The sequence below is a fragment of the Dromaius novaehollandiae genome, chromosome 30 (genome assembly GCF_036370855.1).
Source record: "Dromaius novaehollandiae isolate bDroNov1 chromosome 30, bDroNov1.hap1, whole genome shotgun sequence".
In the NCBI taxonomy this organism is placed as follows: domain Eukaryota; kingdom Metazoa; phylum Chordata; class Aves; order Casuariiformes; family Dromaiidae; genus Dromaius; species Dromaius novaehollandiae.
This window is the reverse complement of record NC_088128.1, coordinates 243,714-263,573: the sequence shown is the minus strand read 5'-3', so window position 1 is coordinate 263,573 and position 19,860 is coordinate 243,714. Positions and strand designations below refer to the sequence as shown.

Here is a 19,860-nt window from a genome sequence, read left to right as displayed (position 1 = left end):
ATCCGGGAAGGGCCCAGGCATCTGGGAGGGGCCCTGGAGTCCGGGAGGGGCCCAGGTGTCCGGGAGGGGCCCAGGAGTCCAGGCAGGGCCCAGGCATCCGGGAAGGGCCCAGGCGTCCGGGACGGGTTCCAGTATCCGAGGGGACCCAGGCGTCCGGGTGACGTCTCAGGTAGGACCAAGGTGTCTGGGTGCTCTCCCGTGCGGGGCCCAGGCGTCCGGGAAGGGCCCAGGCGTCCGGGAGGGGCCCCGGAGTCCGGGACGGGTTCCAGGCATCCGGGAGGGGCCCAGGCGTCCGGGTGCGGGGAGGGGGGGAGCACCCGGGTCCTCCCCTCTACCTGCGCCTCGATGGCAGCACCCGCGTGGAGCAGCGCCGGGTGGGTGCTCGGGGGCCCAGGCGTCCGGGAGGGGCCCAGGCGTCCGGGTGGGGACCCAGGAGTCCGGGAGGGGCCCAGGCGTCCGGGCAGGGCCCAGGCGTCCGGGACGGGTTCCAGTATCCGAGGGGACCCAGGCGTCCGGGTGACGTCTCAGGTAGGACCGAGGTGTCTGGGTGCTCTCCCGTGCGGGGCCCAGGCGTCCGGGAGGGGCCCAGGCGTCTGGGAGGGGCCCTGGAGTCCGGGTGGGGACCCAGGCGTCCGGGAAGGGCCCAGGCGTCCGGGGAAAGGGACCCAGGCGTCCGGGAAGGAGCCCAGGCGTCCGGGAAAGGAGCCCAGGCATCCGGGACGGGTTCCAGGCGTCCGGGAGGGGCCCCGGCGTCCGGGCAGGGCCCAGGCGTCCGGGAAGGGCCCAGGCGTCCGGGACGGGTTCCAGTATCCGAGGGGACCCAGGCGTCCGGGTGACGTCTCAGGTAGGACCGAGGTGTCTGGCTGCTCTCCCATGTGGGGCCCAGGCGTCCGGGAGGGGCCCAGGCGTCCGGGACGGATCCCGGGTGTCCGAGGGGACCCAGGCGTCCGGGTGACGTCTCAGGTAGGACCAAGGTGTCTGGGTGCTCTCCCGTGCGGGGCCCAGGCGTCCGGGAGGGGCCCAGGCGTCCGGGAAGCGACTTCCTACGCGGGGCCCAGGCGTCTGGGTGCCCCCGTGGGCAGGGCCCAGGCGTCCGGGCACCCTTTTGGGTGGGGCCCAGGCGTCCGGGCGTCCTTTTAGGCAGGGCCCAGGCGTCCTGGCTCCTTCGCGAGCAGGGCCCAGGCGTCCGGACGCCCTCACCACCGGGGCCCAGGCGTCCTGGCTCCTTCGCGAGCAGGGCCCAGGCGTCCGGGCACCCTTTTGGGTGGGGCCCAGGCGTCCAGGTGTCCTTTTAGGCAGGGCCCAGGCGTCCGGGCGCCTTCCTACCCGGGGCCCAGGCGTCCGGGCGCCTTCCTACCTGGGGCCCAGGCGTCCTGGCTCCTTCGCGAGCAGGGCCCAGGTGTCCGGGCACCCTTTTGGGTGGGGCCCAGGCGTCCGGGCACCCTTTTAGGCAGGGCCCAGGCGTCCGGGCACCTTCCTACCCGGGGCCCAGGCGTCCTGGCTCCTTCGCGAGCAGGGCCCAGGCGTCCGGGCGCCCTTTTAGGTGGGACCCAGGCGTCCAGGCACCCTTTTGGGCGGGGCCCAGGCGTCCGGGCGTCCTTTTAGGCAGGGCCCAGGCGTCCGGGCGCCTTCCTACCCGGGGCCCAGGCGTCCTGGCTCCTTTGCGAGCAGGGCCCAGGCGTCCGGATGCCCTCACCACCGGGGCCCAGGCGTCCTGGCTCCTTCGCGAGCAGGGCCCAGGCGTCCGGACGCCCTCATCACCGGGGCCCAGGCGTCCTGGCTCCTTCGCGAGCAGGGCCCAGGCATCCGGGCGCCTTCCTACCCGGGGCCCAGGCGTCCTGGCTCCTTTGTGAGCAGGGCCCAGGCATCCGGACGCCCTCATCACCGGGGCCCAGGCGTCCGGGTGCCTTCCTACCCGGGGCCCAGGCGTCCTGGCTCCTTCGCGAGCAGGGCCCAGGTGTCCTGGCTGCTTCGCGAGCAGGGCCCAGGCGTCCGGGCGCCCTTTTAGGCAGGGCCCAGGCGTCCGGACGCCCTCATCACCAGGGCCCAGGCGTCCGGGCGTCTTCCTACCCGGGGCCCAGGCGTCCTGGCTCCTTCGCGAGCAGGGCCCAGGCGTCCGGGAGCCCTTTTGGGCAGGGCCCAGGCGTCCTGGCTCCTTCGTGAGCAGGGCCCAGGCGTCCGGGCGCCTTCCTACCCGGGGCCCAGGCGTCCTGGCTCCTTCGCGAGCAGGGCCCAGGTGTCCTGGCTGCTTCGCGAGCAGGGCCCAGGCGTCCGGGCGCCCTTTTAGGCAGGGCCCAGGCGTCCGGACGCCCTCACCACCGGGGCCCAGGCGTCCTGGCTCCTTCGCGAGCAGGGCCCAGGCGTCCTGGCTCCTTCGCGAGCAGGGCCCAGGCGTCTGGGCGCCTTCCTACCCGGGGCCCAGGCGTCCGGGCGTCTTCCTACCCAGGGCCCAGGCGTCCTGGCTCCTTCGCGAGCAGGGCCCAGGCGCCCGGGCGCCCTTTTCGCAGCAGGGGGGGCCCAGGCGTCCGGGCGCTGACGGCCGCCGCCCCGCAGGCCCTCATGGAGCGCTTCAACGCCGACAAGCGCATCTTCTGCTTCATCCTGTCGACCCGCAGCGGCGGCGTCGGCGTCAACCTGGCCGGCGCCGACACCGTCGTCTTCTACGACAGCGACTGGAACCCCACCATGGACGCCCAGGCCCAGGACCGCTGCCACCGCATCGGCCAGACCCGCGACGTCCACATCTACCGGTGAGAGCCGCCGCGGTCCCCTCCGCGCCGTCGCGTTGTCCCCCCCTTTCTCCCGTCGCCGTCATCGCCCGGACGCCTGGGCCCCTGTGCGGTGTCGCCCGCAGGCTCATCAGCGAGCGCACGGTGGAGGAGAACATCCTCAAGAAGGCCAACCAGAAGCGCATGCTGGGCGACATGGCCATCGAGGGCGGCAACTTCACCACCGCCTACTTCAAGCAGGTCGGCGGCCACGGGGCCCCGGCGGCCGGGCGGGGCGAGAGGGGCCCAGGCGTCCGGGTGGGGCAGGGCCCAGGTGTCCAAGCAGGAAGGACCCAGGTTTCCAGGCAGGATGGGGCCCAGGCGGCTGGGCGGGGTGAGAGGGGCCCAGGCGGCCAGGTGGGAGGGGGCCCAGGCGTCCGGGTGGGGCAGGGCCCAGGTGTCCAAGCAGGAAGGACCCAGGTTTCCAGGCAGGATGGGGCCCAGGCATCCGGGAAGGGTGAGAGGGACCCAGGCGGCCGGGCAGGAGGGGGCCCAGGTGTCCAGGCAGGATGGGGCCCAGGTGTCCAGGCAGGATGGGGCCCAGGCGTCTGGGCGGGGCGAGAGGGGCCCAGGCATCCGGGCACGATGGGGCCCAGGCGGCCGGGAAGGGCGAGAGGGACCCAGGCGTCCAGGCAGGAAGGGGCCCAGGTGTCCGAGACCCAGGTGTCTGGGCAGGAAGGGGCCCAGGCGTCCGGGCTGATGGGGCCCAGGTGTTCGGGCAGGATGGGGCCCAGGCGTCCAAGCGGGGCGAGAGGGGCCCAGGCGGCCGGGTGGGAAGGGGCCCAGGCATCCGAGACCCAGGTGTCTGGGCAGGAAGGGGCCCAGGTGTCCGGGCTGACGGGACCCAGCCGTCCAGGCGGGAAGGGACCCAGGCGTCCAGGCTGAGGGGGCCCAGGCGTCCGGGCAGGAAGGGGCCCAGGCGTCCAGGCGGGGTGAGAGGGGCCCAGGCGGCCGGGCGGGGCAGGACAGGGCCCAGGCGGCCAGGTGGGAAGGGGCCCAGGCGGCCGGGCGGGGCGAGAGGGGCCCAGGCGGCCGGGTGGGAAGGGGCCCAGGTGTCCAAGCAGGAAGGACCCAGGTTTCCAGGCAGGATGGGGCCCAGGTGTCCAGGCAGGAAGGGGCCCAGGCATCCGGGCAGGAGGGGGCCCAGGCGGCTGGGCGGGGTGAGAGGGGCCCAGGCGGCCAGGTGGGAGGGGGCCCAGGCGTCCGGGTGGGAAGGGGCCCAGGCGTCCGAGACCCAGGTGTCCAGGCAGGACAGGGCCCAGGCATCCGAGACCCAGGTGTCCGGGCAGGAAGGGGCCCAGGCGTCCGAGACCCAGGTGTCCAGGCAGGACAGGGCCCAGGCATCCGAGACCCAGGCGTCCGGGTGGGAAGGGGCCCAGGCGTCTGAGACCCAGGTGTCTGGGCAGGAAGGGGCCCAGGTGTCCGGGCGGGAAGGGACCCAGGCGGCCGGGAAGGGTGAGAGGGACCCAGGCGTCCAGGCAGGAAGGGGCCCAGGTGTCCGAGACCCAGGTGTCCAGGCAGGACAGGGCCCAGGCGTCCGAGACCCAGGTGTCTGGGCAGGAAGGGGCCCAGGCATCCGGGCGGGAAGGGACCCAGGTGTCCGGGCAGGACAGGGCCCAGGTGTCCGGGTGGGAAGGGATCCAGGCAGGAGGGGGCCCAGGCGGCCGGGCAGGGCGAGAGGGACCCAGGCATCCGGGCAGGAGGGCTCAGGTGTCCGGGCAGGAAGGACCCAGGTGTCCAGGCAGGAAGGGGCCCAGGCGTCCAAGCGGGGCGAGAGGGGCCCAGGCGTCCGGGCAGGACAGGGCCCAGGTGTCCGAGACCCAGGTGTCTGGGCAGGAAGGGGCCCAGGTGTCCAGGTGGGGTGAGAGGGGCCCAGGCGTCCGGGTGGGGCGAGAGGGGCCCAGGTGTCCGAGACCCAGGTGTCCGGGCAGGAAGGGGCCCAGGCGTCCGGGTGGGAAGGGATCCAGGCAGGAGGGGGCCCAGGCGTCCGGGCGGGGCGAGAGGGACCCAGGTGTCCGGGCAGGAGGGGGCCCAGGCGTCCAGGTGAGGTGAGATGGACCCAGGCGTCCAGGCAGGAAGGGGCCCAGGCATCCGGGCGGGAAGGGGCCCAGGCATCCGGGCGGGAAGGGGCCCAGGCGTCCAAGCAGGAAGGACCCAGGTGTCCAAGCAGGATGGGGCCCAGGCGTCCGGGCGGGGCAAGAGGGGCCCAGGCATCCGGGCAGGACAGGGCCCAGGTGTCTGAGACCCAGGTGTCCGGGCAGGAAGGGGCCCAGGCGTCCGGGCTGATGGGGCCCAGGTGTCCGGGCGGGAAGGGGCCCAGGTGTCTGGGCGGGAAGGGGCCCAGGTGTCCGGGTGGGAAGGGGCCCAGGTGTCCGGGCAGGGAGGGACCCAGGTGTCCAGGCAGAAAGGGGCCCAGGTGTCCGGGCAGGAAGGGGCCCAGGCGTCCGGGCGGGAAGGGGCCCAGGCGTCCGGGCTGACGGGACCCAGGTGTCCAGGCGGGAAGGGGCCCAGGCGTCCAGGCAGGAAGGGGCCCAGGCGTCCGGGTGGGAAGGGGCCCAGGCGTCCGGGCAGGAAGGGGCCCAGGCGTCCGGGCTGACGGGACCCAGGCGTCCGGGCGGGAAGGGGCCCAGGTGTCCGGGCTGACGGGACCCAGGCGTCCGGGCAGGAAGGGGCCCAGGTGTCCAGGCTGACAGGACCCAGGTGTCCAGGCAGAAAGGGGCCCAGGCGTCCGGGCGGGAAGGGGCCCAGGCGTCCGGGCTGACGGGGGTCCTTGGCGCCGCAGCAAACCATCCGGGAGCTGTTCGACATGGCGCCCGAGGAGCCGGGGCGGCGCGAGCGGGACGGCGAGCGGGACCGTGACAAGGACAAGGACAAGGACAGGGACCGGGACCGGGACAGGGACAGGGACGTCCCCGGGGACGAGGACGAGGACCCCGCCGCCACCCGGCGCACCCACATCCTCGAGCAGGTGGGCGCGGCCCCGCGGGGGCCCCGGCGTCCCCGGTGTCACCGACGTCCCCGACGTCCCCGTGGCCCTGGGGGCTGAGCCGGGTTGAGGACCTCGGGGACGTCACGGTGTCCCCGATGTCCCCAATGTCCCCGTGGCCCCAGTGTCCCCATGGCCCTGGGTGCTGAGCCAGGCTGAGGACCTCGGGGACGTCACGGTGTCCCCAATGCCACCAACGTCCCCATGGCCCCAGTGTCCTCGTGGCCCTGGGGGCTGAGCCGGACCTCGGACCTCGGGGACGTCACAGTGTCCCCAATGCCACCAATGTCCCCATGGCCCCAATGTCCTCGTGGCCCTGGGTGCTGAGCCAGGCCGAGGACCTCGGGGACGTCACGGTGTCCCCGATGTCCCCAATGTCCCCGTGGCCCCAGTGTCCCTGTGGCCCTGGGTGCTGAGCCAGGCTGAGGGCCTCAGGGATGTCACGGTGTCCCCAATGCCACCAACGTCCCCATGTCCCCGATGTCCCTGCGTCTGCGGTCGCTGAGTCAGGCCAAGGACCTCAGAGACATCCCAGTGTCCTCAGCGTCCCCCATGTCCCCATGTCCCCAGTGTCCTCGTGGCCCTGGGTGCTGAGCTGGTCTGAGGATCTCAGGGACGTCACGGTGTCCCCAATGCCACCAACGTCCTTGTGGCCCTGGCTGCTGAGCCGGGCCGAGGACCTTGGGGATGTCACGGTGTCCCTGATGTCCCCCGATGTCCCCTGACGTCCCTGTGTCCCCACTGACGTCCCCGTGTCCCCAGTGTCCCCGCGTGTCCCCTGACGTCCCCGTGTCCCCAATGCTGTCCCCGCAGGTGCTGTGCCGGGCCGAGGACCCCAAGGACACCCCCGTGTCCCCAATATCCCCCAATGTCCCCTGACGTCCCCATGTCCCCAATGTCCCCGCGTGTCCCCTGACGTCCCCGTGTCCCCAATGCTGTCCCCGCAGGTGCTGTGCCGGGCCGAGGACCCCAAGGACACCCCCGTGTCCCCAATATCCCCCAATGTCCCCTGACGTCCCCATGTCCCCAATGTCCCCGCGTGTCCCCTGACGTCCCCGTGTCCCCAATGCTGTCCCCGCAGGTGCTGTGCCGGGCCGAGGACCCCAAGGACACCCCCGTGTCCCCAATATCCCCCAATGTCCCCTGACGTCCCCACGTCCCCAATGTCCCCGCGTGTCCCCTGACGTCCCCGTGTCCCCAATGCTGTCCCCGCAGGTGCTGTGCTGGGCCGAGGACCCCAAGGACACCCCCGTGTCCCCAATATCCCCCAATGTCCCCTGACGTCCCCGATGTCCCCGCGTGTCCCCACGTGTCCCCGCTGTCCCCTGACGTCCCCGCCGGTGTCCCCGCAGGCGCTGTGCCGGGCCGAGGACCCCGAGGACACCCCCGTGTCCCCCATGTCCCCAATGTCCCCTGACATCCCCGATGTCCCCGATGTCCCCACGTGTCCTCATGTGTCCCCAATGTCCCCGTGTCCCCGATGTGTCCATGTTCCCAATGTCCCCTGACGCCCCCGTTTCCCCTGACGCCCCCGTTTCCCCTGACGTCCCCGATGTCCCCTGACATCCCCGATGTCCCTGATGTCCCCGCGTGTCCCCACGTGTCCCCGCGTGTCCCCTGACGTCCCCGCCGGTGTCCCCGCAGGCGCTGTGCCGGGCCGAGGACCCCGAGGACACCCCCGTGTCCCCCATGTCCCCAATGTCCCCTGACATCCCCGATGTCCCCAATGTCCCCACGTGTCCCCACGTGTCCCCACGTGTCCCCGCTGTCCCCTGACGTCCCCGCCGGTGTCCCCGCAGGCGCTGTGCCGGGCCGAGGACCCCGAGGACACCCCCGTGTCCCTGATGTCCCCAATGTCCCCTGACATCCCCGATGTCCCCGATGTCCCCGCGTGTCCCCACGTGTCCCCGCGTGTCCCCTGACGTCCCCGGCGGTGTCCCCGCAGGCGCTGTGCCGGGCCGAGGACCCCGAGGACACCCCCGTGTCCCCAATATCCCCTGACGTCCCCGTGTCCCCACGTGTCCCCGATGTCCCCGCGTGTCCCCACGTGTCCCCGCTGTCCCCTGATGTCCCCGCCGGTGTCCCCGCAGGCGCTGTGCCGGGCCGAGGACCCCGAGGACACCCCCGTGTCCCTGATGTCCCCAATGTCCCCTGACGTCCCCGATGTCCCCAATGTCCCCACGTGTCCCCACGTGTCCCCACGTGTCCCCGCTGTCCCCTGACGTCCCCGGCGGTGTCCCCGCAGGCGCTGTGCCGGGCCGAGGACCCCGAGGACACCCCCGTGTCCCCAATATCCCCCAATGTCCCCTGACGTCCCCGATGTCCCCGATGTCCCCGCGTGTCCCCACGTGTCCCCGCTGTCCCCTGACGTCCCCGGCGGTGTCCCCGCAGGCGCTGTGCCGGGCCGAGGACCCCGAGGACACCCCCGTGTCCCCCATGTCCCCAATGTCCCCTGACATCCCCGATGTCCCCAATGTCCCCACGTGTCCCCACGTGTCCCCACGTGTCCCCGCTGTCCCCTGACGTCCCCGCCGGTGTCCCCGCAGGCGCTGTGCCGGGCCGAGGACCCCGAGGACACCCCCGTGTCCCTGATGTCCCCAATGTCCCCTGACATCCCCGATGTCCCCGATGTCCCCGCGTGTCCCCACGTGTCCCCGCGTGTCCCCTGACGTCCCCGGCGGTGTCCCCGCAGGCGCTGTGCCGGGCCGAGGACCCCGAGGACACCCCCGTGTCCCCAATATCCCCTGACGTCCCCGTGTCCCCACGTGTCCCCGATGTCCCCGCGTGTCCCCACGTGTCCCCGCTGTCCCCTGATGTCCCCGCCGGTGTCCCCGCAGGCGCTGTGCCGGGCCGAGGACCCCGAGGACACCCCCGTGTCCCTGATGTCCCCAATGTCCCCTGACGTCCCCGATGTCCCCAATGTCCCCACGTGTCCCCACGTGTCCCCACGTGTCCCCGCTGTCCCCTGACGTCCCCGGCGGTGTCCCCGCAGGCGCTGTGCCGGGCCGAGGACCCCGAGGACACCCCCGTGTCCCCAATATCCCCTGACGCCCCCGTTACCCCTGACATCCCTGATGTCCCCTGACATCCCCGATGTCCCCAATGTCCCCACGTGTCCCCACATGTCCCCACGTGTCCCCGCTGTCCCCTGACGTCCCCGGCGGTGTCCCCGCAGGTGCTGTGCCGGGCCGAGGACCCCGAGGACACCCCCGTGTCCCCAATATACCCTGACATCCCCGATGTCCCCAATGTCCCCGCGTGTCCCCACGTGTCCCCGCTGTCCCCTGACGTCCCCGCCGGTGTCCCCGCAGGCGCTGTGCCGGGCCGAGGACCCCGAGGACACCCCCATGTCCCTGATGTCCCCAATGTCCCCTGACATCCCCGATGTCCCCGATGTCCCCGCGTGTCCCCACGTGTCCCCGCTGTCCCCTGACGTCCCCGGCGGTGTCCCCGCAGGCGCTGTGCCGGGCCGAGGACCCCGAGGACACCCCCGTGTCCCTGATGTCCCCGATGTCCCCTGACATCCCCGATGTCCCCGATGTCCCCGCGTGTCCCCACGTGTCCCCGCTGTCCCCTGACGTCCCCGCCGGTGTCCCCGCAGGCGCTGTGCCGGGCCGAGGACCCCGAGGACATCCGGGCGGCGACGCAGGCCAAGGCGGAGCAGGTGGCCGAGCTGGCCGAGTTCAACGAGAGCTTCCCGCCGGAGGACGAGCGCCCGCGCGACGACGACGACGAGCCCTCCCGCGCCGAGCAGGAGATCGCCGCCCTCGTCGAGCAGGTGGGCCCAGGCGTCCGGGGGGCCCAGGTGTCCCGGGGGGGCCCAGGAGTTCCGGGAGGGTCCCAGGCATCCGGGAGGGGCCCAGGCGTCCGGGGAGGGACCCAGGTGTCGGGGAGGGGCTCAGGAGTCTGGGGAGGGGCCCAGGAGTCCAGGAGGGGCCCAGGAGTTCCGGGAGGGTCCCAGGTGTCCAGGAGGGGCCCAGGCATCCGGGGAGGGACCCAGGTGTCGGGGAGGGGCTCAGGAGTCTGGGGAGGGGCCCAGGCGTCCGGGAGGGGCCCAGGCATCTGGGAGGGGCCCAGGCGTCCGGGGAGGGGCCCAGGCGTCCGGGAGGGACCCAGGCGTCCGGGGAGGGGCCCAGGCGTCCAGGAGGGACCCAGGCATCCGGGGAGGATCCCAGGCATCCGGGGAGGGACCCAGGCATCCAGGAGGGACCCAGGTGTCCGGGAGGGGCCCAGGAGTCCGGGGAGGGACCCAGGCATCCGGGAGGGACCCAGGCATCCAGGAGGGACCCAGGCGTCCGGGGAGGGGCCCAGGCGTCCGGGGAGGGACCCAGGCATCCGGGAGGGGCCCAGGCGTCTGGGGAGGGGCCCAGGCGTCCAGGAGGGGCCCAGGCGTCCGGGAGGGACCCAGGCGTCCGGGAGGGGCCCAGGCGTCGGGGGAAGATCCCAGGCGTCTGGGAGGGGCCCAGGCGTCCGGGAGGGACCCAGGCGTCGGGGAGGGGCCCAGGCGTCCGGGCGGGGGCGGGGCCGGGCGTTGCGGGGTCCCCGGCACCCGAGGGACCCAGGCGTCCGGGCCGCAGCTGACGCCCATCGAGCGCTACGCCATGAACTTCCTGGAGGCGTCGCTGGAGGACGTGAGCCGCGAGGAGCTCAAGCAGGCCGAGGTGGGGCCGGGGGGCACCCGGGGGGCACCCACGGGGGGTGGGGGGCGCCTGTGGGGCACCCACGGCGGGTGGGGGACAGCAGGGGTTGGGGGGCACCCAAGGGTGTCCTGGAAGGTCTCCTTATGGGGCGGGGGCACCCGTAGGGGTCTGGTTATGGGGCAGGAGCACCCATAGGTGTCCAGTTGTGGGGTGGGAGCACCCATAGGTGTCCAGTTATGGGGCAGGAGCACCCATAGGGATCCAGTTATGGGGTGGGAGCACCCATAGGGGCCCTCTGTGGGGCTGGGGGCACTCATAGGGGTCCAGTTATGGGGCAGGAGCACCCATGGGGATCCAGTTATGGGGTGGGAGCACCCATAGGGGTCTAGTTATGGGGCAGGAGCACCCATAGGGGTCCGGTTATGGGGCAGGAGCACCCATAGGTGTCTGGTTATGGGGTGAGGGCACCCATAGGGGCCCTCTGTGGGGCTGGGGGCACCCATAGGTGTCCAGTTATGGGGCGGGAGCACCCATAGGTGTCCGGTTATGGGGTGGGAGCACCCATAGGGGTGCAGCTATGGGGCGGGAGCACCCATAGGGGTCGGGTGCCCCACGGCCGCCCCGTCCCCAGGAGCAGGTGGAGGCGGCGCGCAAGGACATCGACCAGGCCAAGGACGAGGTGGTCTTCCGGCTGCCGGCCGAGGAGGAGGAGGAGGAGGAGGAGGAGGAAGAAGAGGAGGAGGAAGAGGAGGAGGAAGAAGAGGAGGAAGAAGAGGAGGAGGAGGAGGAAGAGGAAGAGGAGGAGCAGCAGGAGGAGGAGGAGGAGGAGGAGGAGGAGGAAGAGCAGCGGGAGGAAGAGGAGGAGCCGCCCGCCGCCGCCGCCGCCGCCGCCGCCGAAGGCCCCGCCCCGCCCCGCCGCCCCCGCCCGCCCCGCCCGCCGCCCGAGCGTCCCGGCACCCGGGCCAGCGAACGGCTGCGCGGCGCCCGCCCGGCGTCACCGTCACCGCCGCCGCCGCCAACGCCGCCGCCAACACCCGCGGCCGAGGTACAACCGCCGCCGCAACCGCCGCCGCAACCGCCGCCGCAACCGCCGCCGGAGCCGCCCAAGGCGCCGGCGCGGCGCCGCACCAGCGCCGACGTGGCCATCGGCCAAGGTGCCGGCGGCGGCGGCGGCGGCGGCCCCGGGCCGGCGGCCAAGGTGCTACGGAAGCTGCCGGGGCGGCTGGTGACGGTGGTGGAGGAGAAGACGCCGGCGCGGCGCCGCCCCCGCCGCCGCCGGGCCCCCAGCGGCAGCCGCAGCCCCTCGGAGGCCGAGGCCTCGCCGGGCGGCGGCGGGCCCAGGCGTCCCCGGCGCCGGCGGGCCCCGCCGCACCCTGAGGCGCCCAAGCGCAAGCGGGGGCGGCCCCCCAAGCGCCGCCCGGCCCCCCGGCGCCCCAAGGCCCGGCGCCCGCGGCGGCGGGGCCGCGCCGGCCGCCGGGGCCGCCCGGCTCGCGCCAACGCCGTGGCCTCGCCCGCCGCGGCGGTGACGACACCCAAACGCAAGCGGGGGCGGCCGCCCAAGCGGGTGACGCCGGCGCGGGGGTCGTCACCCGAAAGCAGCGCCTCGGAGGCGCCGGCCCGCTGCACCCGCCGCCGGCCCGGCGGGTTGTTGCCGCCGCTGGAGCGGGAGCCGGGCAGGCCGCGGCGGCGGTCGCGGTCGCAACACCCGGCGGCGGTTGTAGCGCCGCCCCGGGCGGCTCGGCGGCGGCCCCGCTCGCCGGCGTCTTCCTCGGCGCCTTCCAGCGAGGAGGAGGAGGAGGAGGAGGAGGAGGAGGAAGGGCGGCGGCGGCCCGCCAAGCGCCGCCGCCGCCGCCCGCCGCCCGCCGCCCGCCGCCGCCTCCGCAGCGCCGCCGCCCCGCCGGCCGCCAACACCCGCTCCACCGCCGCCGCCGGCGGTGCCCCCCCGCCGCCACCGCCGCCGCCAACACCCGGCCCCGACGGCGCCGCCGGCCGCGGCCGCAAGGCCAAGACGTGACCCCCAGCCGCCGCCTCCACCGCCCCCCGTTTCCCCCCAGCCGGTAAGGAAATAACGAGGAAACACCCCAGAAAAGACCCCGCCCACCCCCCGGCTCGCCCGGACGGCGGAGGCGCAAGATGGCCGCCCCGGCGCGCGGACGGCGGCGCCGGCGGATGCTGACAGTGGCGGAGCCGGCTGACGCCGAAATCGGCGGCTTTCGGCACCGGGTGACGTCGGAGCTGGGGGACATCGAAGGCGGTGGGTGATGGAGACGGGGAACAGCCGACCTGCGGGTGTTGGAGCTGGTGGACACCGAAACCTGGAGATGTTGGAGCTGGTGGACACCAAAACCAGGAGTTGGAGCTGGTGGACACCAAAACTGGCAGTTTTCCACACTGGAAGATGGCTGATCTGGAGGACGTTGAAGCCAACGGTTGATGGAGATGAGAAATGGCCGACCTGCGGGTGTTGGAGCTGGTGGACACCAAAACCAGGAGATGTTGGAGCTGGCGAACACCAAAACTGGCAGTTTTCAGCACTGGAAGATGCCTGATCTGGAGGACGTTGAAGCCAACGGTTGATAGAGACAGAAAATGGCCAATCTGTGGGTGTTGGAGCTGGTGGACACCAAAACCAGGAGATGTTGGAGCTGGCGGACACCAAAACCGGCAGTTTTCCACACTGGAAGATGGCTGATCTGGAGGACGTTGAAGCCAACGGTTGGTGGAGATGAGAAATGGCCGACCTGCGGGTGTTGGAGCTGGTGGACACCAAAACCGGCAGATGTTGGAGCTGGCGAACACCAAAACTGGCAGTTTTCAGCACTGGAAGATGCCTGATCTGGAGGACGTTGAAGCCAACGGTTGATAGAGACAGAAAATGGCCAATCTGTGGGTGTTGGAGCTGGTGGACACCAAAACCAGGAGATGTTGGAGCTGGCGGACACCAAAACCGGCAGTTTTCCACACTGGAAGATGGCTGATCTGGAGGACGTTGAAGCCAACGGTTGGTGGAGATGAGAAATGGCCGACCTGCGGGTGTTGGAGCTGGTGGACACCAAAACTGGCAGATGTTGGAGCTGGCGAACACCAAAACTGGCAGTTTTCGGCACTGGAAGATGGCTGATCTGGAGGACATTGAAGCCAACGGTTGGTGGAGACGGGAAACAGCCGACCTGCGGGTGTTGGAGCTGGCGGACACCAAAACCTGGAGATGTTGGAACTGGTGGACACCAAAACCGGCAGTTTTCCACACTGAAAGATGGCTGATCTGGAGGACATTGAAGCCAACGGTTGGTGGAGATGGGAAGTGGCCGACCTGCGGGTGTTGGAGCTGGTGGACACCAAAACCGGCAGATGTTGGAGCTGGTGGACACCAAAACTGGCAGTTTTCGGCACTGGAAGATGGCTGAGCTGGAGGACATTGAAGCCAACGGTTGGTGGAGACGGGACATGTCCGACCTGCGGGTGTTGGAGCTGGTGGACACCAAAACCTGGAGATGTTGGAGCTGGTGGACACCAAAACCGGCAGTTTTCCACACTGAAAGATGGCTGACCTGGAGGACGTTGAAGCCAACGGTTGATGGAGACGGGACATGTCCGATCTGCGGGTGTTGGAGCTGGTGGACACCAAAACCAGGAGATGTTGGAGCTGGTGGACACCAAAACCAGCAGTTTTCGGCACTGGAAGATGGCTGATCTAGAGGACGTTGAAGCCAACGGTTGGTGGAGATGGGAAGTGGCCGATCTGCGGGTGTTGGAGCTGGTGGACACCAAAACAGGCAGATGTTGGTGCTGGTTGACACAAAACCAGGAGATGTTGGAGCTGGTGGACACCAAAACTGGCCGTTTTTGGCACCAGGAGATGTCTGACCTGGGGGACATTGAAGCCGGCAGACGTTGGAGAGGGAAGATGGGATGGATGGATGGAGAATGGGGTGACGGGGACGGGAAGTGTCCGATCTGCGGGTGTTGGAGCTGTTGGACACCAAAACCAGCAGATCCTGAATCTGGCCAACACCGAAACCGGCGGCGGCAGCAAACGTCCCACCTGGAGGACGTTGAAGCTGGGAGACGTCCAACGTGGGAGACACCAGAGCCGGGCAACGTCCAACATTGGGGACATCGGAGTTGGGAAATGTCTGACGTTGGGGACACCGGAGCCAAGAATGTCCCATCTAGGAGGTCCCCAGAGCTGGGGGACATCTCAACCCGGGGTGACACCAAGAGCTGGAGAACGTCCAACCTGGGGGGCCACCAAGAGCCGGGAATCATCCATCTTTGGGGACACCGGAGCCGAGAAAGGTCCAATATAGGAGGTCCCCGGAGCTGGGGAACATCTCAACCTGAGGTGACACCGAGAGCTGGAGAACGTCCAACTTTGGGGACACCGGAGCCAAGAAACGTCCAACCACGGGTGACATTGGAGCTGGGGAACATCCAACTTTGGGGCCACCAAGAGCTGGGAATTGTCCATCTTTGGGGACACCAGAGCCGAGAAAGGTACAATCTAGGAGGTCCCCGAAGCCGGGGGACATCTCAACCTGGGGTGACACCAAGAGCTGGAGAACGTCCAACTTTGGGGACTTCAGAGCCGAGAAACGTCCAACCACGGGTGACATCGGAGCCAGAGACCCTCCAACTTTGGGGCCACCAAGACCTGGAGAACGTCCAACTTTGGGGCCACCGGAGCCGAGAAACATCTCAACTTGGGGGGCCACCAAGAGCTGGAGAACGTCCAACTTTGGGGACACCGGAGCCAAGAAATGTCCGACCACAGGTGACATCGGAGCCGGAGACCCTCCAACTTTGGGGACACCAAGAGCTGGAGAACGTCCGACCTGGGGGGCCACCAAGAGCCGGAGAACGTCCAACTTTGGGGACATCGGAGCCGAGAAACGTCCAACCACGAGTGACATCAGAGCTGGGGAACATCCAACTTTGGGGCCACCAAGAGCTGGAGAACGTCCGACCTGGGGGGCCACCAAGAGCTGGAGAACGTCCAACTTTGGGGACATTGGAGCCGAGAAAGGTCCAACCACGGGTGACATCGGAGCCGGGGAACATCCAACTTTGGGGACACCAAGAGCTGGAGAATGTCCAACCTGGGGGGACACTGAGAGCTGGAGAACGTCCAACTTTGGGGCTGCCGGAGCCGAGAAACATCCAACCATGGGTGACATCGGAGCCAGGGAACCTGCAACTTTGGGGACACCAAGAGCTGGAGAACGTCCGACCTGGGGGGCCACCAAGAGCCGGAGAAAGTCCAACTTTGGGGACATTGGAGCCGAGAAACATCTCAACTTTGGGGCCACCAAGACCTGGAGAACGTCCGACTTTGGGGACACCGAGAGCTGGAGAACGTCCAAGTTTGGGGCCACCGAAGCCAGGAAACAGCTCAACTTGGGGGGCCACCAAGAGCTGGAGAACGTCCAACTTTGGGGCCACCGGAGCCGAGAAAGGTCCAACCACGGGTGACATCGGTGACGGAGAACATCCAACTTTGGGGCCACCAAGAGCTGGAGAACGTCCGACCTGGGGGGCCACCAAGAGCTGGATAACGTCCAACTTTGGGGCTGCCGGAGCCGAGAAACATCCAACCACGAGTGACATTGGAGCTGGGGAACATCCAGCTTTGGGGCCACCAAGAGCTGGGGAACGTCCAACTTTGGGGACACCGGAGCCAAGAAAGGTCCAACCACGGGTGACATCGGAGCCGGAGAACATCCAACTTTGGGGACACCGGAGCCAAGAAAGGTCCAACCATGGGTGACATCGGAGCCGGGGAACGTCCAACTTTGGGGCCACCGAGAGCCGGAGAACGTCCAACTTTGGGGCCACCAAGACCTGGAGCCCCTCCACCTTCGGGGCCACCGACGCCGGGAACCATCCGACTTTTGGGGGGGGGGGGGAGAGAAGAGAGGAACCATTGGACCCCCCCCAAAAAAGACCAACCCCGCGGCGGGGGGGGGGGGTTTGGGGGGGGGGGCAGGAGGAGAAGCAGCAGCGCCGGGGGGGTCCCCGGAGCCGGGCGGCGTCGGGTGTTGGGGGGGGGGGGCCTCGGCGCCGGGCGGCCCCCCCCGCCCTGGACCCCCCCCCTCGGTGGGGTGGGGGGGGGCCGGGGGGGCTGTTTTTTAACCGTGTACAGAGGCGGGGGTCCGGCGGCCCCCCTGTACAGCGCGACCACGATGTAAAATAGGTTTTGAACAGAAGGCGCCGGGCAGAGCGGCTCCTTTGTGGGGGGGGGACACAAAATTGGGGGGGGGGGACACAAAATTGGGGGGGGGTCACATGGGGGGGGACCCCCAACCCGCCCCATAACCCCCCCCCCCAAATAAAGCCTTGCGAAATGGCGGCGTTGGGGGCTGGGGGATGTCGCCCCCCCCCGACACCCCATTTTTTGGGGGGGGGGACACAAATTTTTGGGGGGGGGACACAAAATTGGGGGGGGTCACATGGGGGGGGACCCCCAACCCGCCCCATAACCCCCCCCCCAAATAAAGCCTTGCGAAATGGCGGCGTTGGGGGCCGGGGGATGTCGCCCCCCCCCCCAGACACCCCATTTTTGGGGGGGGGCCCCGGGGGGGGACACAAAATTGGGGGGGGACCCCCAACCCGCCCCATAACCCCCCCCCCAAATAAAGCCTTGCGAAATGGCGGCGTTGGGGGCCGGGGGATGCTGCCCCCCCCCCGACACCCCATTTTTTGGGGGGGGGACACAAAATTGGGGGGGGGACACAAAATTGGGGGGGGTCACATGGAGGGGGACCCCCAACCCGCCCCATAACCCCCCCCCCCCAAATAAAGCCTTGCGAAATGGCGGCGTTGGGGGCCGGGGGATGCTGCCCCCCCCCCCCAGACACCCCATTTTTTTGGGGGGGGGACACACCTGGGTGGGGGGGGGTTGAGATGGGGGTCGTCCCTATGTGGGGGGGGTTCTTGGGGAGATGGGGGGGGGTCCTGGGGGATGAGGGGGGGGCAAGGGGGGGTCCCATGGGGTTGGGGGGCTCCTGGGGGGGCCCATGGGGTTGGGGGGGTCTCCATGGGGCTGGGAGGGGTCCTGGGGGGGTCCCCGTGGGGTGGGGGGGTCCTGGGGGGGTCCCATGTGGTTTGGGGGGGTCCCATGAGGCTGGGGGGGTTCTGGGGGGCTCCTATGGGTTAGGGGGCTCCGGGGGGGGTCCCATAGGGCTGGGGGGGGTCCTGGGGGGGTCCCATGGGGCTGGGGGGGTCTGGGGAAGGGTCCCATGGGGCTGGGGGGTCATGGAGAGCTGGGGGGGGGCTCTATGGGGCTGGGGGGGCCTTGGGGGGTCCATGGGGTTTGGGGGGGGTCCCATGGGGCTGGGGGGGTCTGGGGGGGTCTAGGGGGGTCCTATGGGGTTAGGGGGGCCTGGGGGGGCCCGTGGGGTTGGGGGGGGTCCCGTGGGGTTGGGGGGGTCCTGGGGGGGTCCCTATGGGGCTGGGAGGGTCCTGGGGGGGTCCCCATGGGGCTGGGGGGTCATGGAGAGCCTGGGGGGGGTCTCTATGGGGCTGGGGGGGTCCCATGGGGTTTGGGGGGGTCCCAGAGAGCCTTGGGGTGGTCCTGGGGGCTACAGGGGTTCCGGGGGGTCCCAGATGGTTTGGGGGGGTCTCTGTGGGGCTGGGGGGGTCCTGGAGGGCCCCATGGGGCTGGGGGGGTCTCTATGGGGCTGGGGGGGTCCTGGGGGGGTCCCATGGGGCTGGGGGGTCTCTATGGGGCTGGGGGGTCCTGGGGGGGTCCCATGGGGCTGGGGGGGTCTCTATGGGGCTGGGGGGTCTCTATGGGGCTGGGGGGGTCCTGGAGGGCCCCATGGGGCTGGGGGGGTCTCTATGGGGCTGGGGGGGGTCCTGGGGGGGTCCCATGGGGCTGGGGGGTCTCTATGGGGCTGGGGGGGTCCTGGAGGGCCCCATGGGGCTGGGGGGGTCTCTATGGGGCTGGGGGGGGTCTGTATGGGGCTGGGGGGGGTCCTGGAGGGCCCCATGGGCTGGGGGGGTCTCTATGGGGCTGGGGGGGTCCCAGGGGAGCCGCCATGAGACTGGGGGCCCCATAGGATTGGGGGGGGTCCCATGGGGCTGCGGGGGTCGCTGGGGGGCGCTTGGGGGGCTCCCATGGGGCTGGGGGGGTCCCGGGGGGGGTCGCCGTGGGGCTGGGGCACCCCCGTAGGCCTTGGGGCGCGCGGTGGGGCCCACTGCGGGAAGCGCGGCCATTGCCCTTTTAAGAGCACCCCCCTTCCCCCCGGGCGCTCTTCGCGCCGGCTGCGCCCCACGTGGGGCGCGCGGCCCAATCAGCGCGCGGCGCGGCAGCCTCCCCCCCCCCCAACCCCGCTGCCATGGCGACCGGCTCCTTCCCCCTCCCTTCCGCGTCGCCACGGCAACGGCGAGCGGCCCAATGGGAGGCGGCGTCGCTGCGAGGCGCGGGCGGCCGCCGCCAATGGCGGAGCCGCGCACTGCGCCGCCAATGGGCGCGCGGCGGGGGCGGGGCCGGGGGGGGCACGGCGCATGCGCGGCGGCGCGGGCCGGGCCCGGGGCTGCCGGCGGCGGCGGCGGACGGTGCGGAGGGGCCGCGGGGGGGGGAGGGAGCGGTGGGACGGGCCCCGCCCACGCCGGGGAGGGGGGGGCGGCGCCCGGGAGCCCCCGTTACCCCCCGTTACCCCCCCGGAGCCCCGTTACCCCCCCCGGGAGCCCCGTTACCCCCCGTTACCCCCCCATAACCCCCCCCGTTACCCCTTGGACCCCGTTACCCCCCCGTTCACCCCCGTTACCCCTTGGACCCCGTTACCCCCCCGTTCACCCCCGTTACCCCCCCGGGAGCCCCGTTACCCCCCCGTTCACCCCCCGATACCCCCCCGTTACCCCCCGGGAGCCCCGTTACCCCCCTTTTCCTCCCCGTTACCCCCCGTAACCCCCCCGTTACCCCTTGGATCCCCGTTACCCCCCCGTTCACCCCCGATACCCCCCGTTCTCCCCCCTTCACCCCCGTTACCCCCCCATAACCCCCCCCGTTACCTCCCTGTTACCCCTTGGATCCCCGTTACCCCCCATTCACGCCCCGTTACCCCCCGTTACCCCCCCGATACCCCCCCGTTACCCCCCGGGAGCCCCGTTACCCCCCCGTTCACCCCCCGATACCCCCCCGTTCTCCCCCCTTCACCCCCGTTACCGCCCCGTTACCTCTCCGTTACTCTCATTACCCCCCGTTCTCCCCCGTTACCCCCCCCATTGCCCCCTGTTACCCCCCATTACCCCCCGTTACCTCCCGTTACCCCCATTATCCCCGTTACCCCCTGTTCACCCCCCCGTTACCCCCCCTGTTACCCCCCCGTTACCCCGGGACCCCCGTTACCCTCCTGTACCCCCCCTTTTCCTCCCCGTTACCCCCCATTCTCCCCCGTTACCCTCCCGTTACCCCCCGTTACGCTCCTGTTACCGCCGTTACCCCCCCCGTTCCCCCCGCTTT

General features: G+C 70.8%; 3 protein-coding genes and 1 long non-coding RNA gene across 4 annotated transcripts in view; 2 read left to right on the top strand and 2 right to left on the bottom strand.

The window, feature by feature from the left end:
• Positions 1–13,836, top strand: part of SRCAP (Snf2 related CREBBP activator protein) — a 73,608-nt gene extending 59,772 nt beyond the window's left edge. The window contains exons 29-34 of the mRNA XM_064499444.1: positions 2,554–2,750; positions 2,855–2,969; positions 5,551–5,736; positions 9,356–9,532; positions 10,332–10,415; positions 11,026–13,836. Of these exons, the coding sequence (XP_064355514.1) occupies positions 2,554–2,750; positions 2,855–2,969; positions 5,551–5,736; positions 9,356–9,532; positions 10,332–10,415; positions 11,026–12,408 (2,142 nt within the window). The 3' untranslated portion in view covers positions 12,409–13,836. The remainder of the gene's footprint in view (positions 1–2,553; positions 2,751–2,854; positions 2,970–5,550; positions 5,737–9,355; positions 9,533–10,331; positions 10,416–11,025) is intronic.
• LOC135324010 (uncharacterized) lies at positions 13,209–15,455 on the bottom strand. Its single transcript, XM_064499443.1, has 3 exons — positions 15,264–15,455; positions 14,967–15,229; positions 13,209–14,634 (listed from the first exon to the last, which is right to left on the bottom strand). Exons 1-3 carry the CDS (start codon positions 15,453–15,455, stop codon positions 13,209–13,211), a joined length of 1,881 nt encoding a protein of 626 aa, XP_064355513.1.
• Positions 15,456–15,795: 340 nt separating this feature from the next.
• LOC135324077 (uncharacterized) lies at positions 15,796–16,062 on the bottom strand. Its single transcript, XR_010385449.1, has 2 exons — positions 15,924–16,062; positions 15,796–15,889 (listed from the first exon to the last, which is right to left on the bottom strand). It is a non-coding gene; the product is annotated as an uncharacterized LOC135324077 (long non-coding RNA).
• A 2,808-nt stretch (positions 16,063–18,870) lies between these two features.
• Positions 18,871–19,860, top strand: part of RNF40 (ring finger protein 40) — a 79,545-nt gene continuing 78,555 nt past the window's right edge. The window contains 1 exon segment of the mRNA XM_064499526.1: positions 18,871–18,953. Within this exon segment, the coding sequence (XP_064355596.1) occupies positions 18,903–18,953 (51 nt within the window). The 5' untranslated portion in view covers positions 18,871–18,902.